Source organism: Venturia canescens, chromosome 9 (assembly GCF_019457755.1).
Source record: "Venturia canescens isolate UGA chromosome 9, ASM1945775v1, whole genome shotgun sequence".
Taxonomy (NCBI): Eukaryota; Metazoa; Arthropoda; class Insecta; order Hymenoptera; family Ichneumonidae; genus Venturia; species Venturia canescens.
Genome location: NC_057429.1, coordinates 12,294,282 through 12,310,316, shown reverse-complemented (window position 1 = coordinate 12,310,316; position 16,035 = coordinate 12,294,282). Strand labels below are relative to the sequence as shown.

The 16,035-nt window shown below is 39.4% G+C and overlaps 4 protein-coding genes and 1 long non-coding RNA gene across 9 annotated transcripts; 2 read left to right on the top strand and 3 right to left on the bottom strand.

Moving 5' to 3' along the window:
- Positions 1-93: 93 nt before the first annotated feature.
- LOC122416202 (4-coumarate-CoA ligase 1-like) lies at positions 94-8,330 on the bottom strand. The gene is made up of 6 exons (XM_043428944.1): positions 7,324-8,330; positions 6,930-7,127; positions 6,421-6,779; positions 5,011-5,884; positions 374-544; positions 94-301 (listed from the first exon to the last, which is right to left on the bottom strand). The coding sequence occupies exons 2-6, from the start codon at positions 7,107-7,109 to the stop codon at positions 185-187; spliced, it is 1,701 nt and encodes a 566-aa protein (XP_043284879.1). The 5' UTR covers positions 7,110-7,127; positions 7,324-8,330; the 3' UTR covers positions 94-184.
- On the top strand, positions 1,013-4,548 carry LOC122416199 (serine/threonine-protein phosphatase 4 regulatory subunit 2-like). Of its 2 annotated transcripts, XM_043428940.1 has the most exons (2): positions 1,013-1,808; positions 1,944-4,548. In XM_043428940.1, the coding sequence occupies exons 1-2, from the start codon at positions 1,202-1,204 to the stop codon at positions 3,176-3,178; spliced, it is 1,842 nt and encodes a 613-aa protein (XP_043284875.1). In that variant the 5' UTR covers positions 1,013-1,201; the 3' UTR covers positions 3,179-4,548. The 2 variants fall into 2 exon arrangements, with proteins under 2 accessions (XP_043284875.1, XP_043284874.1); XM_043428939.1 differs by having other exon boundaries at positions 1,013-4,548.
- Positions 7,204-12,664, bottom strand: LOC122416200 (ATP-binding cassette sub-family B member 10, mitochondrial). 3 transcript variants are annotated; one of them, XM_043428941.1, is made up of 5 exons: positions 12,113-12,664; positions 11,904-12,013; positions 11,071-11,757; positions 9,869-10,977; positions 7,204-8,634 (listed from the first exon to the last, which is right to left on the bottom strand). In XM_043428941.1, the coding sequence occupies exons 3-5, from the start codon at positions 11,657-11,659 to the stop codon at positions 8,374-8,376; spliced, it is 1,959 nt and encodes a 652-aa protein (XP_043284876.1). In that variant the 5' UTR covers positions 11,660-11,757; positions 11,904-12,013; positions 12,113-12,664; the 3' UTR covers positions 7,204-8,373. The 3 variants fall into 3 exon arrangements, with proteins under 3 accessions (XP_043284876.1, XP_043284877.1, XP_043284878.1); XM_043428942.1 differs by having other exon boundaries at positions 11,904-12,005; XM_043428943.1 differs by having other exon boundaries at positions 11,904-11,947.
- Positions 8,628-9,159, top strand: LOC122416205 (uncharacterized). The gene is made up of 2 exons (XR_006262084.1): positions 8,628-8,759; positions 8,833-9,159. It is a non-coding gene; the product is annotated as an uncharacterized lncRNA (long non-coding RNA).
- Positions 12,665-12,792: 128 nt separating the features above from the next.
- LOC122416203 (zinc finger CCCH domain-containing protein 15 homolog) lies at positions 12,793-15,431 on the bottom strand. 2 transcript variants are annotated; one of them, XM_043428946.1, is made up of 7 exons: positions 15,413-15,431; positions 15,060-15,199; positions 14,703-14,907; positions 14,249-14,490; positions 13,765-14,143; positions 13,486-13,683; positions 12,793-13,375 (listed from the first exon to the last, which is right to left on the bottom strand). In XM_043428946.1, the coding sequence occupies exons 2-7, from the start codon at positions 15,126-15,128 to the stop codon at positions 13,263-13,265; spliced, it is 1,206 nt and encodes a 401-aa protein (XP_043284881.1). In that variant the 5' UTR covers positions 15,129-15,199; positions 15,413-15,431; the 3' UTR covers positions 12,793-13,262. The 2 variants fall into 2 exon arrangements, with proteins under 2 accessions (XP_043284881.1, XP_043284880.1); XM_043428945.1 differs by lacking the exon at positions 15,413-15,431 and having other exon boundaries at positions 15,060-15,236.
- Between the last annotated feature and the right edge of the window lie 604 nt (positions 15,432-16,035).

Here is a 16,035-nt window from a genome sequence, read left to right as displayed (position 1 = left end):
TTTGTTTTTATTTTTCACCGTATATCTTTAGAGATATTATTTATAGGATATATGTATAATGATTATTCTTACAAAAATCTGTTCGTGGTGTTGGTAGAATTGGATAGATATTGTAAATGTAATTGATGAGGAATTATGATGATTTTTTTTTTTTTTATATAAAAAAGAATTGCAGAGGGAAAATTTATGGATTTTGGCGGTTCAGTAATCTGAGCTCCTGTCGCATAATTTTTCCATAAGGATTTCGTGGTATGGCATCGATAAATTTAACTCCACCCTCGAGTTTTTTAAAGGGGGCGACCTGAAACAAAAATTATCGGTGAGAATTTCTCATTTGGGAAGAATTTCGGGTATCGAATCTTGACACACGTACTTTTGGCGTGATGTAATCTTTCACCATGTCGGCTGTCAAATTTGCGCCTGGAGCCTTCACGACAAAAGCCATTGGTAATTCTCCTGCCGCGTCGTCAGGCGTCCCCATTACCGAGCAATCCTGCACTCCTGGTAAATCCATCAAAATTGCCTCCAATTCCGTAGGTGACACCTTCATGAAATTTCAATATTCGTGAACGGACTGTCAAAACGAATTTTCATTATTCAAACTTAATTTGACAAATCGTTTTATCGTTGGCAAGCCTGTAAGAGTGCAACCTCATATATTGAATTGAAAGTTTGGAGTTTTGGCTGCTTTGCGTTACTGGCGCTGCTGTCGTTCGATTGTCCTGATTTTCCGCGGCGGCGCCGCCACCGGGTGTGCGTGTGTTGTGTGTTTTCATTTTAGATCGGACCCGTCTAGCGCGGCGTGTAGACAGGATTTCTCTCCCAGCATAAATCAGTTTAAAATTGAAGTTTATGTTAGTTCGGAGACAAATTATCGGTTTGATATAAACACACGAAAGTGCTAACAAATGCGAAGTACAAAAAAAACAAGAAACTTTGGAGTAATTTGATTTGGCGGGCGAGTGGCGCGAGCGACCGGGGGGGGAGGGGGGGGAGGGAGAGCGCGACAACACACACGGGTTCTTCGGTAGGAAGTTACACGGGCGAACAGCGCGGACGATCCATCTCTCTTTATTTATAATCCTCCAAACCTCATTTCGCTCCGAGAAAAACAATAAAACAAATACTCAAAAGTGTACCAGTATCCAAAAAGTGTTTCGAATAAAAAATTATCCAGAAAGGTATAATAACGAGTACCATAATGGAAAATCCTGAAGAAGTACTTCAGGCACTGGACGAATTTCAAAAAATGCGTCCTTCCGAAATCCCTCGTGAACTAGAGGAGTATTTGTCATGGGTCGCGAAAACCGGCGATCCGGTTTATCAATGGTCGCTGGTGAAGCCACTTTTTCGTGAAAAATTAACGCGCGTCATGACCGATTTTTATGAAAGTTGTCCGAGCCTCGAGCTGGCACCGTGCCCGAATGTCGAGCAATTCAACTACGACATCATGAAGTGTAACTTGCTCGAGCTCCTTGAGTCCTTTGCAAACGCCCCTTTCACAGTCCAAAGAATATGCGAGTTGTTGACAGCTCCTCGCAAGGAGTACAACCGTGTCGACAAGTTCATGAGGGCTATAGAAAAGAATATCCTCGTTGTGTCAACGGTAGAACCCGGACCGACAGCCAGGCGCAGCGAAAATGGAGATGGAATGGTCAACGGCTCGCTGGATGATGAAACTCCCAGCGCACAATCGACCCACGACGTAGAAATGGAATCTTGGGTTAAAGACTGCACGAGTGAAAATTCAGTAGCTATTCCAGCCGCAGACGCTGATGCTCAACTATTGGACTCCGTTTTACCAACTGGTAAGCTCAACAAAATAGCAACTAATGAGGAAATTCCACAGATTCAAACGAAAAACCAGGAAATTAGCGAACGAATTGAGATTCCCGAGCCGGAAAGCAGCTCCCAAGTTATAACGGCAGAATCTGTTATGACAGATCCGAGCGAAGCTGCGTCACGACTGGAAAGTACATCGGTTGATCCTGCGGAGAGTACAGCTGCGGGAGATGAAGTTCCCACAGCCGTTATGAACGAAGACACCAATTCCCAGCCGAGCCTGGACTCAGAACCGGAAGCTTCGGAGTCTTCGAGTACGCCGAAACTACAAACAACTTTCAGGACAAAAGATTTTGTTCGGAAAGAAGACAGCGCTGAGCAATCGTACGCAGACATCGTGAAGAGTGCGAATGAGAAGAGCAAGATCGAAACAGAAGAGTTGGAAACGAAATCGATGGAGAATAGCAAGGAAGCGGTATTGAAATCGACTGACAACGTCAAAGTCTCTTTCGAGTCTCAAGAAGAGAGCGAGGCTGAGACTCCTGAAGGTCAGCCGGAGAAACGGGCACGCATTGAGAGACTGATCGACGGTTTGGAGACGGAGAATGCGTCCATAACGAAAGATTTGTCTTCGGACGCGGTGGCAGAGCCAGAGGATGCGACTAGTTTCCTGGTCGATGCTGTCACGAGTCATGAGAGTACAGAGAAAGCGATGGGCGCAAGTACGACAGAGGCAACTGTTACGGAATCGGGAGCGTCCGCTCCCGAGACTGAGAAAATTGGTGAAGTCCTGGAAGAGAAGACAGAAAAGACGGAAGAAAAGCCTCTGGAGGAATCGTTGTCGGAAGCAGACCGGGGGAATGTGCCAACGGAAAATCCGAGACCTATAATCGAGGAGCCGGTTTCTTCGGAAGAGTTGAGCGAAGAAAGGGGCGATGTGAGTTCGGGAACGCGAGAACAACAGCAAGAGAGCACGGTCACGATAGAAGAAGCGATGGACGACGATACGAGAACCAACAAATCGATCGTCCCCGATCCAATTCCCATAATCGAGGAGCCAAAAGACCCGGAGACTCCCACACAAAACGAAGAAAGCTCCACGATAATAACAGAACTTCCGGAAATGGTGAAAAATACAACGGCCACAGAATCTCCGGAGTCCTCGGAACCAATCGCCCCGACAGTTCCCGTTGAACAAACAAGTGTGATAGAAACTATCGAGGAACTCCCCGAAGCCGAGGAGGACATAACCGACGTTAAGTGTCCAGAAGGAGCGACGATCGAGGAGAAGATCGAACCAGCGGAATCGATGGAAGTCGACGCGGAAGAATCCTTGCCAGGCTTTCAACAGGACGAGCCCATGGAGCAAGAATCCGTCGATATGCTCAAAAGTTAATATCCGACTATTCGCTAAAAATAAAAATGCAAATTGGTATGATAAAAAGACCTTTCGAAAAATTATTCAACAACCGAATTTGTGATTTTACCTTTGTTCTACAAGCCCCGAAGCTATACGAACACAACGAGACACAAATCCAGACAGGCACACACACACACACACACAAACACACGCAGAAACATACCGTCATGACCGACTCGAAAAAATTGTACTCTTCGACTCGCGTAATTCACAAATACGCTATTTTATTTATACGCATAGTTGTTTGTTGTTTACGTCTTTCACGAATAAGGAGCGAAGAGAAAAACATTTGAAGCGTCGGAAATGGTCGATGTATTTTTAAGATCCTTTTGAGTAAACTGAAAAACTAATTATCTCGAGTTATTCGTATGCGCGTGTGAAAGTCCAACAAGTCCAAGTAAATGAAAGGAAAGCGGATAAGAAAATGTCTTTGTTACAGTACAGTTTAAGATATAATAATACGTAAAATATACTTCGACCACTTATTTTTTGGTACTATAAATATATAAATATTTAATAGGAACTGACATTGAATTTGCGCGAGTAAGAGACATTAGAATGTGGGTGAGGGGGGTGTAAATGCTGCTATTAAATGTCCGAAGCTCGTTCGAAGGAGAAAAGAATAAGCATAAATACAACACTGCCTAAATGTACATTGAACTCATCTCGCTCTTCAAGGATACACAATATACGTATATATTTTTTCTTCGTAAAAAAAATGCGCGACGAGCATGATTCCAATTTGAAAATAAAAAGATCATTAATTCGTGAGGCCGGTTATAAATAATCGGCTTTGATTAGAGCCTCGAAAATTGGCAATGATTCCTTTTAATGGGATGTCGATTTTTTAAAAGTGAGATCAGCACGACGCACCAATCAAGATTCATTGGAAATGCTAAATTATTTCCCTATCCGTTTAGTAGGAGCTCGATATTATTTATAAAAAAAAGACGCGAAATAACGAAAATAAAGGTGTATACAGGCTGAACGTTTAATCTGTCAACATATTTTGACCTCACTTTTTATTTGTAACTAATGTAAAAACGAGAGTAGAAGAAACTCGGGATTGACTACTGCATTTGTACGATTGTTTGAAACTTGAAATTATGAGGGTGTCGCAGATCTTCGAACTCGAAAATTAGTGCCCGGATAATGAACGAAGAATATGCATATTGACCTTTGCAATTAGAATTACTGAAAGCAATCAGATGAAAAACTGCAAGATCGTAAATATCCCTCGTAATCGTATATGAATTATTTAAGATAATATTAAAAAAAAAAAAAAAAAATAACGATAGCTGTGTATATTATTTTATAGCGATGAATATATGCAGATTATTATGAAATTTAGACTACTGTTGATGATTTTTTTACCCGGTAAAATTCTGTCCTGAATACCGCTCAACAAAAACAATAATAATGCTGATTCTGAGAATCTTCTCGCATCGTCGAGCCACTTCTTATCAATTTTGCGCATTATTTTATAATGGTTTTCTATGTATTTCCAAAGTTCAGTAAATACTGCGCTGTCTGGAATAATTTTGCAATCAAGTTGTGTACATGATCTTCAATTATTATTCGAAATACCGGAAAAATTCTAGAAAATCGAGAAAATGAAAATCTACGGAGTTATTGAAAAAAGAAAAAAGACTGAGCGAACACGAACGGTCATTGCTTCGTCATGGTGACGAAATTAAAATATATAACCACCCGCGCTCAGCTCAAAATAGCTTTCTAATTTCTCACTATTTTTTTCGATGAGTTACCCGAAGAACACAATATAAAATTATATCGAGAATAATTTCTACCTGATTCCCTTTGACTTTGATGAGTTCCTTGTTCCTGTCGATAATGTAGAAACATTGATCCTCGTCGAAGTAAGCAACATCGCCTGTGTGCAGCCAACCCTCCGAGTCCAATATCTCCTCTGTGGCTTCGGGATTGTTGAGATATTCGGTCATCACTTGAGGTCCTCTCGCCAACAATTCACCAGGTGTATTGGGACTCGTGATTTCCTCATTACTTTTGGGGTCGATTAATTTAGCCTCTGTAGAGGGCAGAAGTTGGCCTACAGTTCCGATTTTCGACGCAGATTGTTTCGCGGCTGTTATGAGAAGGACAGGACTAGATTCCGTCAGTCCATAACCCTGTTCGAACTTTGTATCTTTGTTCAATTTTTCAGTGAATTTAAGAATGACGCTCGGTGAAATGGGACCCGCACCACATACTATTCTTGTGAGAGATTGCAAATGGTCTTTTGTGACCGAGGGGTGCGTTGCGAGGAATAAAAGCAACGATGGCACAGCAAATATTGCCGTTGGTCTGTACTCAACGAGACATCGAAGATAATCCTCCGGCGTGAAACGTGGTATCGTTAACACGTGTATTCCATTGTAAATACACACATTTAGTATTGCGTTGAAGCCGTATACGTGAAAAAATGGCAAAACCGAAAAAACCATTTCTTGATCTTCCTTCGAAGTCATCGGCTTCAAATCCGATATATCTGGATGAGATATTTGCATTACATTGGCAACTAGATTTTTATGATTCAGCTTTACACCTTTCGGCAAACCGGTCGTGCCCGAACTGTACGGTAAGGCTGCCAATTCGTTTGGATTCACTTTTGGCAGTACAATATGCTCGTAATCTGATTCCAAAATTTCCTGAAGACCCAGAATTCTAAAAATAATGGTGTGGAATCCAATGAGAAATGGAGTACATTTGAAAACATTCGTTTTTCTCCGATCGATATTTCAGATATGGTTTCTCAAATGGGACTAACAAAAATCACAACGCATCGTCCTTTCAACCCATTCACTGGTAAAAAAAATATTGTGAAAAATAATTTTTTAATTTTCCAAAAATACTACTACGTCGGTCATCAAAATCAATTATATATAGTCTTTCATCGTTGCACATGTATGGAGCATTATGAAAAAATATACAAATTTTTGGAATTCAAATATTTGCCCTTGAAACTGCCTCGAAGAATGGTAAAATGTTTTAATAATATTTCAAAATGAATTTTAATTTATGATAACGAAAGTATAGTTATTTCGTAAAAAATGGAAAAAAAATTTTCCATCAACTGTCATTCAGACAAAGTCATTGAAAAACGAATAAAATTTTAGCGAAACTGAGCAATGCTTGATTTCATGCAACATTCATTCTGGAAAAGATGGCGATTTTTCAAAAGATTAAACGGAAATTCTTACTTCTTATCAAGATCGGTTTTGCCGCCAACGTTTAGGGTGTACGTGTAATTATGAAGGGAGTGAGATACCGCGATAGCGTTCTCTAGAAGCTGAGGTATAGTAACGATAGAGCGTACACCTGCGTTTGAGTATTGCCTGACAATTTCATCGACGGTATAAAGCGGATTAGCGAAAGTCGGAACAAAACCAGCGTCCAAACATCCGTGTATACCAATGAGATATTCTGGCAAATTTGGGAGAAGAAAGCCAATCCTGTCGCCTCGTTCGAGCGGCAATTTTGCAACGAGCGCTTTCGCGCATTGTTCTGTTAACATTTTAGCCAGACCGAAAGTGTAAGATCGACCGGAAACTCCGCAAGTCTACGCACACGAGAGAAAACCATTACGTTACGATCACTGTGTCGCTGTTTTATAAATCGGTATAAATCGCATCGGTGATTAGTGATCGGTGAGCCAAAGAGTAAATGAAAGAGAAATTTTCAAAAAGTATATAAAATGACAATTTTTTACCACTGCTGGAAGATTCTCCCATTCGTGAGACCGCGACCACACAAACTGGGACAACGTTTGATCGGGAAGTTGTATACTATCGTAAGGACTTTTAAGTATCGAAGTCGCATAATTACGTTTCCTTATTAGGGTGTACCGGGGCTTTATGCTGCCGGCGATTAAGGACGTTCGAAAAAACATGATTCACTTGTATAGACACTGAAAATGAGAAAAACGTCGAGGACGCGTGCGGAGGAGATTGATCGAGGCGTCGACAAAGAAACAAACGACAAAATTATTTACATATAATATTTTTTTTTCGGGAGAGTTGAAGTTGAGACTCTCTCTGAACAAGCGTCTCCCATATTATCTACTTAAATTTAATATATCAAACCGTTTTGACAGCTATATTTACATAGTCGAGTTGCCAAACCGTTCAATGGACACGTTACAGTTAAGTTTACGTTTTGCAAGGTTTTATGTTTTTTCTCGTTCCCGGTTCAAGGTTTTAGCCCAACGATCGAGTAGTTTTATAACGTGAAAAAGGTTTTGCAATATCTTTGGTGAAGAAACGTTAATAGTTTAAGTATCCAGAACGAGGGGTTGTACTCGGAGAATTAAACACCTTGGCAGTCGCGAGAGCACTGAGCGATCCAGCAAGAAATAGACAGGGAAAAATGTGTGAGAGAATAAAATGTCGAAGGAGAAAACTTTGCACGAATTTGTTCGAGTTGGTCGAACTGTTTAACCGCGAGCGGAGACAGAGGCCGTATTCACTCGTAACTTCCTATTCGTACAAATATCGTATTTGTACTAAAATACGAAGGAGAGAGAAAGGCAGAACGAAACGAAGGAAAAGAGTAATATCTCGCGTTTGTGTGTTATCTACATAGGTCGAACGAGGTCGGACACATAACGATCGCGTTTCGTCGCGAAATCATTATCGTTAAAGACTTGGCGAACAACTGCGATGTCCGAAGTAGAGCCAGGTGAGCGCTTGTTCCCAGTGAGAGTTACATTATGAATTCGGATTAGATTGGAATTCATGCACTATTGATGAAACTCATAAATAAATGAAAATATGATTTTTATCGTAAAAGTCAACGACGGGCTTATTCAATCGACGTATAAATAGCACGTGACAAAGTTCAATCTTATTGATAAGTTATGAACGCGATATGACCTCGTAGAAAAACTGGGTGAGATTCGGACGATTAAAAAACGCGCAGATCGGTTGAGTGTAAGAAGTGTCGAGCCTTCGATACACAAGCATCGGTTAATGCCTTGCGAAACCTTACTCATTCGCGCTGCCTACTGTCGTAATAATCCCCAAAGCCCTATTCTCTTCATAATTCTCTTCGTTCTTTCTCCCTTTCTCTTCCCTTATTCTCCCTTCCATAAACCAACTCCATCCACCACCACTCTCCTCGCAAAAATTAAATAAATCAAACTATCTAGGTCTCTTTCAACCGAAGGTCTGATGCTTCACTAGCTTCTTGAAAAGCCCGTTCTCAAGCTGCATTAGTTCCGTGTATGTTCCAGACTCGATCACACGGCCTTGATCGAGCACCGCAATCCGATCAGCATTTTTAATTGTGCTCAAACGATGTGCTATTGTTAAAACCGTTCTTCCGGCCGTTGCTCGTTCCAGAGCTTCTTGCACATAATGCTCGCTCTCTGCGTCCAAAGCACTCGTTGCCTCATCCAGAATGAAGATCTTTGGGTTCTACGAATAAAAAAACAAAATTATTAGATATTCTCCGACAATTATGGTGCGAGAAATCAACGGGAAATTATTATTCGCGTACGCTTTTGATAAGTCTACATCAATACCAAGTTCCGAGTCGAAAAGTGCGATTTTTTATCGAAAATCTTCACGATCAGTTATAAATTAAGTTTGATTACGAACATCTCATTTTTACAGCTGCATACGAGAACAGCATTTTTATTCGCTTACTGCGTACAGCCACGAAAATCGAAACTACTGGATAAATTTTCATCAAGTCTTTTCAATAATAGTTATTCGATGTCTCGAAATTAGGATGTTAATTGGGAATACCTTTATCCAATCGAACGCGTGTATAGAAATATTTTAATTATTGTGCAAAAACTATTTTCTTTTGTTTATTAATAACAGATTTGACATGAAGCATTCGATGGTATAGACTGGTTTTAATGTTAATCATTCGATAAGATTGTTATTTTTAGTAATTTAGTTCTAGTAAATACTGAAAAAAGCCTTGGCTTTAGAGAGCTTTGTTTTTTTTTTGTTCAAATACTGTTTCAAGGATTTTTTTGTTTTAATGATAGAAATAGAAAATTGACGTTTATAATGGTCATAATATGCATTCATATTCCGCATTCGTGGCATGACAATTATTCAAGTTTTCTAACTTATAAGTTTGTGCTTTAAAACTAATAATTTGACTGTTGTATACATTTGTTGAAACTTTCGTATTTGTCATGTAAAATATGTAACCAACAGCTGCTAAATACCCCGATGATCCGATGATTGGTAGGCGATAGACACTCCATAATATTCATGTCAAGGGTCAAGATTTTGCTTGCGGACTTTGGCCAGTGACGTTCGATCAGCACATAATATTCACAAAATTACTAATAGCCAACTTTTTTCGTCGTTCTATTTGACAGCATAAAGATTGAAAATTCGGAAATCTTTGAAGTTCGATAATAATTAATAACTCATGAGAAAGGAGAAAATTTTCATGTCGGATTTCAAATTCTATAGTAATTTACATTTTCAATCCTTGATTATTACGAACGAATTAAAAACGGCCACAATTTTTCAAGCAACAAATTTTTTCTTGCATTAGTTTGAAACTTCCTCTCGTTTTATGAAGTTTGCATTACGAGAATTTTTATGAATCTAAGATTGGTAGTCATTCAGAGATGAAGATTCAATCTGAAACTTGAATGTAGTTGAAAATATTGATTCTTACTTTAATAAGAGCTCTGGCAATCGCGACTCTTTGTCGTTGTCCACCGCTCAAAGTAATTCCCCTTTCTCCAACCATGGTGTTCAATCCATCGGGCATTTTGTCAGCAAATTCTAGAACATTAGTTTGTTGAGCAGCTCGAATAATCTCATCCTCCGATGCATTTTCAATCCCATATCCGATGTTTTCTTTAATGGAGCCACTGAAGAGAATGGGCTCTTGAGAGACGAATCCGATTTGTAATTTGACCCAAGTGGGTTCCAAATTGCGTAAATCATGATCGTCCAGAAGCACAGAGCCTGAAGTGGGGTCGTAAAATCTTAGGAGCAACGAGGCAATAGTCGATTTTCCTGAACCCGACGGTCCAACGATGGCCGTTACAGAAGATTCGCTCACATGGAGATTGAAGTCTTTCAAAATCCAACAATCCTCGCGAGCGGGATATTTGAAGCTAACACCGCGAAAGACAATGTCACCGGAAAGTGGAGTATCGAGTATCCTGCCTCCGGAAATTGGTATCAAGGGTTGACGATCGATCAGTTGAAAAACGCGAGTACTGGCGCCCAAGGCGCGGTTCAATTCAGTGTAAAAGCTGGAAAGCCCACCGATGGAGACACCGATGTAAGCCGCATAGAGAAGAAAGGCACTTAGGTTCCCCACGGTTATTGTTGCATCAGTGATCATAACACCACCGTAATAAAGGACCGACAATACAATTATATTTCCTGATAATCCTGTCATCCCAAAAAACAAACCTTGATAAAAACTCGCCTTGTAACAAAGCTGCAGCAAGTCGTTCAGTTTTTTACTGTATCTTGATATTTCCTTAGTTTCCTGAGCAAATGCTTTAACGGTTCTGACATTGCTGATTCTTTCTTCGACAGTGGTATTCATTGAAGCAAGACTATTTTGCACATCTTCTGATATCTTTTTGACAAAACGACCGTAAACGACCGCGAGGGCAGCCACAGGTGGAACCACGGCGAGACTCATAACGGTCAACTGAGGCGATACATAAAACATCATTGAAACTCCGGCAATAGTCATTATCGTTGATCTCAAACCATCCGAAACGTTGCTCGTTACCGCAGAGCTCACTAACTGTGTGTCACCTGGTAAAAATCAACTTAATTAATCGTAAGAATCGCTTCAGGCCATAAAACTTTAACATTTATATAATACCTCAACACTGAGAAACAAATTACCGGTCAATCGTCCAACAAGCTCGCCCGTACTGACTCTGTCAAACATTCCTATTTCCTGGCTGATTATCGAAGAGTATAATTTTTTTCTCAACGCTTGTGTGATTCTGTGGCCCGTTGTTGACATTAAGTACACTCGACCAAAATTGCATACTGCACCAATGAGAAAAACCACTGACAACGCTAGACCCAATTTATTCAAATTTTCTCGGGTCTTCACCTGGTCGCTTGTGTAAATTATGTCTATTATTTTTCCAATGCAAAATGGTACTGCCATAGTAACGGTCGAGGACACAATAAGCAGAACTATTGCTCCTGCAAGTCGCCATTTTTCTGGAGCTGCTATCCCCAAAAGCCTTTTAAGCTCGGACTTTTTTTGTGCCCTCGGCAAAGATACAGCCTCAATTTTTGATTTAGCAGACTCAGCTGATTTCCATCTGACAGTTGCGACAAATATTTTTTTTCTTGATAATTTTGAAATATTCACTGTGTTTCTCCATGCGTGGATATGACACTTTGAAAATAAATGTGTTTTGGCCTGAGGACTCTGAAAGAGTTTCCCACAGGCCTGCAATCGGTATAGCAACGTCATCTTCGAGCGATATTTTCATTGAATGAGTTATTCGTTGAACGTTTCAATTCTGACTTTGGCGTTTTCTCAGTAACCATTGAAATTGAAATTTTTTTCCACTACGAAATTATAATGAGTTATCATATGCGATAATGACTATTTAATCCTTCAAATGCTTTATCTAGAAATCTATTTCAATAGGTGAAAGTGACAATAAGTCAAAAAACTCACAACTATGCGTGAAAATGAATAATAATATACTTACGTTTCGTGTTATCAGCTCAGGCTTTGGAAAATGAACTCAAAATTCTGGAACAGTTTATATAGTCGGACTACCGTATTACGTGACCGTGAAATATCCGTGTACCTGATTTTCTAATCATTAATTTTTTTTCGAAATGTCATAATATCAAGCTCGATTCCTCCAACTTTTGAATATCATGCGAGCCGATGAGAATAAAGAATTGAATATACCTGCACAACACGAATAAGAAGGATCAAAAATCGTTCATTAGAAAGTCATTTCCTTCGAACTTTTAACTTTTTTCATTGTTATTGGTACAGTAAGTATAGTAGTTTTTTAGTAGTTTGGTTGGCTCCGGTTGCCTCACTGATGAGTTGAGTTTTTTAAGGGTTAAGTTATAAAACACTTGTGCTCATTTTTATTTTCTGCTTAATTCTCCTACAAATATATTCGTGGACATGGATGTACACGTGAAAGTAAGCGCGAAAGCAAAATGTTGTTGTTGATCCCCTAGAGGTCAAAGCTAGAACTATTACCACAATGGATGGTTACACCACCTGTTCAATTTTTTTTTTTTTTTTCATTCAAAATGATTTCTGTGTGAATCATGGGAGAACTGTTGGTTCGGTGGTGAGGGCTCGAGCACGTAACTCGCAAGAACAATAAAAATGTTGTTCGCGAACTTCACCTCCATAATTTCATAATCCTGTCGCAGCCAGAGCTAGCTGTTGTGGCATGTGCGTAGTCGATTTATTACTGCTTTTGGGGACGTTGAAGTTTTAGAAGTTGCCTGTTCAGCTCTTTTTGGTAGTTGTACGACCTGATATGGTTTCCTAAATGCGATACAGTGGGTTTTTCTGGTCGCCCCACAAACGGAGATCGAGCTCGATAAAATATTTTGGTCGTTTAATTTGAATAGAATTTTCCCTTTTTATTTTTAAAGAAAACTCAAATTTTCGAATAACATTAATTTGAAGATTCCAATTGAAATTTGTTGCGATCTTGATTATTTTAATACAAAGAAAATATTTTCAAATCATCATGCCTGTTTTACACACGATATTGACTTAAATAGTGTCAAACAGTCAAATAATGAGTCACTCAACAGCCTCTTCCAGCATTGTGGAACTTGAGTTCAGAGACCAGCTCTCGATTTGATCGATAATAATAATTCTACAGCAACCATAAAAGTTTGACTATCCACATGATTTTGAGTTGACGGACACAGTATTCTAAATCGTATATTTTTCAAAAGAATATCGTAGTTTCGAACGAGGCAGTATACGGTCGAGTTATATGTATTACACAATGAGGATGTTTGATAGTAATAAAAACAATTATTATTGTTGATAATGAGGAGATGAAAGTGGGACATCTGGATCACTCCTCCAAGTCCAGGTCCCCCAATTCTTCTTCCAAACCCTCAAGATCTTCCTCAGCGAAGAGATCTTCGTTAATTGCTAATGCTGCAGCCCCTTCGCCGACGATAGTCACTGAAAAAAATATATTTTGTTAAGAAAAAATTCTTTTTCTCCCATCATAATCGTTCGACACTCATTGCCAAGTTATTTTTAAATGGAAATAACTATTTCGAAAAGTTTACCTGCTGCTGCGTCGCCGTTCGTCTCCGGTTTATTTTCATTCTTCAGTCGATCATCACGAGCGAGCGTAATGCCTGCCGTATCCAATTCTGTAGCTTCACAAGCGAGTCGATCAACATCCAACTCACGATATTCAACTCCCTCGCCATCTTCCTCTTCCAGCAAATAACTGTCGAAAGCCTCGTCTCCGTCCTCGATACCTTAATATAAAAAATATGTTTTTATAATGGGAAACAGCCATAAATTAAAGTATGATTTTTAAATTGGGAATATCTTGTCACCATCGCCAGCTGCAAGCTCCGGGTTGAACGAAAACATCTCTCGCCCCGAAATTCCCACTTGACGGCCCGCTTTGTAGTCGCTTCGTTTCTTCTCTTCGTCTCGCACAGCTTTCTCTTTTTTTTCGCGCAATTTTCGTTTTTTCCATGCAAGAAAAGTCTCCAGTGTGATTTTCGTCTGATTCGGACCTAAATTCGCACGTTCCCTTTCTATCAAATCCTCCAAGGAAATTTCATCTTTCTTATCCTCCTTCTTTCGATCTTTTTTCAGGACAAAACCTGGTGGCAAGGCGTGTCGGTAGATGCACTTCAGCCCTGAAGGACACTCCCAAAACCAACCGTATTTCGACTTCTCAACAGCTTCCAAAAAGTGTTTGCAGATCTGTGAAAAAAACGAATCCAATGAAAGATCCCTAAAAGTGATATTTTTCTTTCCACCAAATGAAATTTCTCTCTTCTTTTCCAAGGATTTTTTCACTTTACTCACAATATCCGTAGTTGGCTTGTTTGTCGCAGTGCCATGTTTTTTCTCTACAACTTCCTTCAACTTATCTTCGTCCCATTTGTCCATTGTGTCAGCCTCCTTATCATCGTCTCGCATGTCGCAATACAGCGAACGCTTCTCTGCTTTTCTTTCTATAGTTAAATCATGAGAGAATTTGCATTTGTCGCCCTTTGTACATTGGCCTTGTTTGAAAAATGCACAAATCACTGATTTTGGATCAATTCCTGTGGAAGATAAAATCTTTTTATAGTATTGAACAAAGAATTTACCGTGTTAATATAAGCGGCGGATGGTAAAATATAATTTTCAAGTTTATTTGTTTTCGCATAAAATGATTTGATTAGATAAAAATGGTTCTCCAATGACAATCTCTCGTTCATTCGTTACTTATTCATTTTTTTAACACAAATATTTTTGTAAATCAGAATTTCTTTACCTTTTTCAATCTTCTGACTCTGAACAGGCTTGAAAAGAAGAGCCAATTCCTTCTGTTCTTTGAGTTTCTTTTCTTTTTCGAGTTTTTTGGCATTCGGATCGAGAGCTTTGCCCGAGGCGACACCAGGCTTGACTTGTTTCTCTACTTGCTGGATGAATTTCTGTTGCTTTGCACCCTTTTTATTTTTGAGTCCGAAAGTTTTGTCCTGTGGGAAGGAAGAATCATAAGACACACGAATAAATAATCAAATAAAATGTAAAAAAATCTTGCATAGAAATGCAGCATTTGAAACATGTGGAACGTTCGTCAAATAATTTTTGGTTAACACTCAACAACATGAATCATTTTTTTACTAACCTCGATGACTTTTTCCTTCTTTTTCATCTCCGTCTTTTTGCTCGGAGCTGGAGCTTTTTTCGGCGGCATTTTCGATGTTTCTCTATAGTCTTTTCTATTGGAAAATGTTTAAAAATTGAGCGGACCAGCACCTTTTTCAGCTGAAATAAGTAGTAGTAGCCATTATTATATACGAAACAACCAGTTTGCGCAGGTCAGGAAGTGAAAACCCAGGGGAATTTTATTTTTATAGTGGTGGTGGTGAAGAAGTTACCAAAGTCATTTTAGCAATTTTGAATTATTAAAATTCATTTCTACGTTATACTGCCTGTCTTTCGGTATAATTTCGTTACTTTTGCTACAATTTCACTTACAATCACTACTACTGCTGATGACGATTGTGATGATCACACCCCACCACAATGCCGCAATTCCGCAAATAACACAAATATATATATAACTCGATAACCAGCCGTAACGCGGCCGCAGCTTTTCCTAACGGGAAATGACGCAATTCTTACAGCGGGACATTTAAAGGAATCATCCGTTAATGTGTGTCAATTCCATGAATTTTAATCAAGATATCGTAATTTGAGCTCATTGATTTGGGAAATACTGGCTGCCTCCAATTAATGTAGTATCTGCATGAGCTCGGATAATTCAATTAACATTCACGTAAACATTCACTGTTTTATGATCTCCTTTCTTGAAAGTTGCCGTAGCACGAAAACGAGAAGACCGATATCTAAAGATCTTATTTGAAAACAGGCCTAAAGAGTCGCGCGTAAAATCCGTGGTGATTCTCGCAGCAGCAGTGGCGCTTCCCCCCCATTGTTCTGTATTCTCCCTATTCTCTTTATCGTGCTTATTTCTTTCTTCCCTCTCTCTGTAAGCAATTGTAACCAATTGTTTTGAATATTTTATTTATCGATGCGTATCGGCCTTTATGCAGTCATGAAAACAACCTCGAAAATTCTCTAGAAAACGACGCCATCTT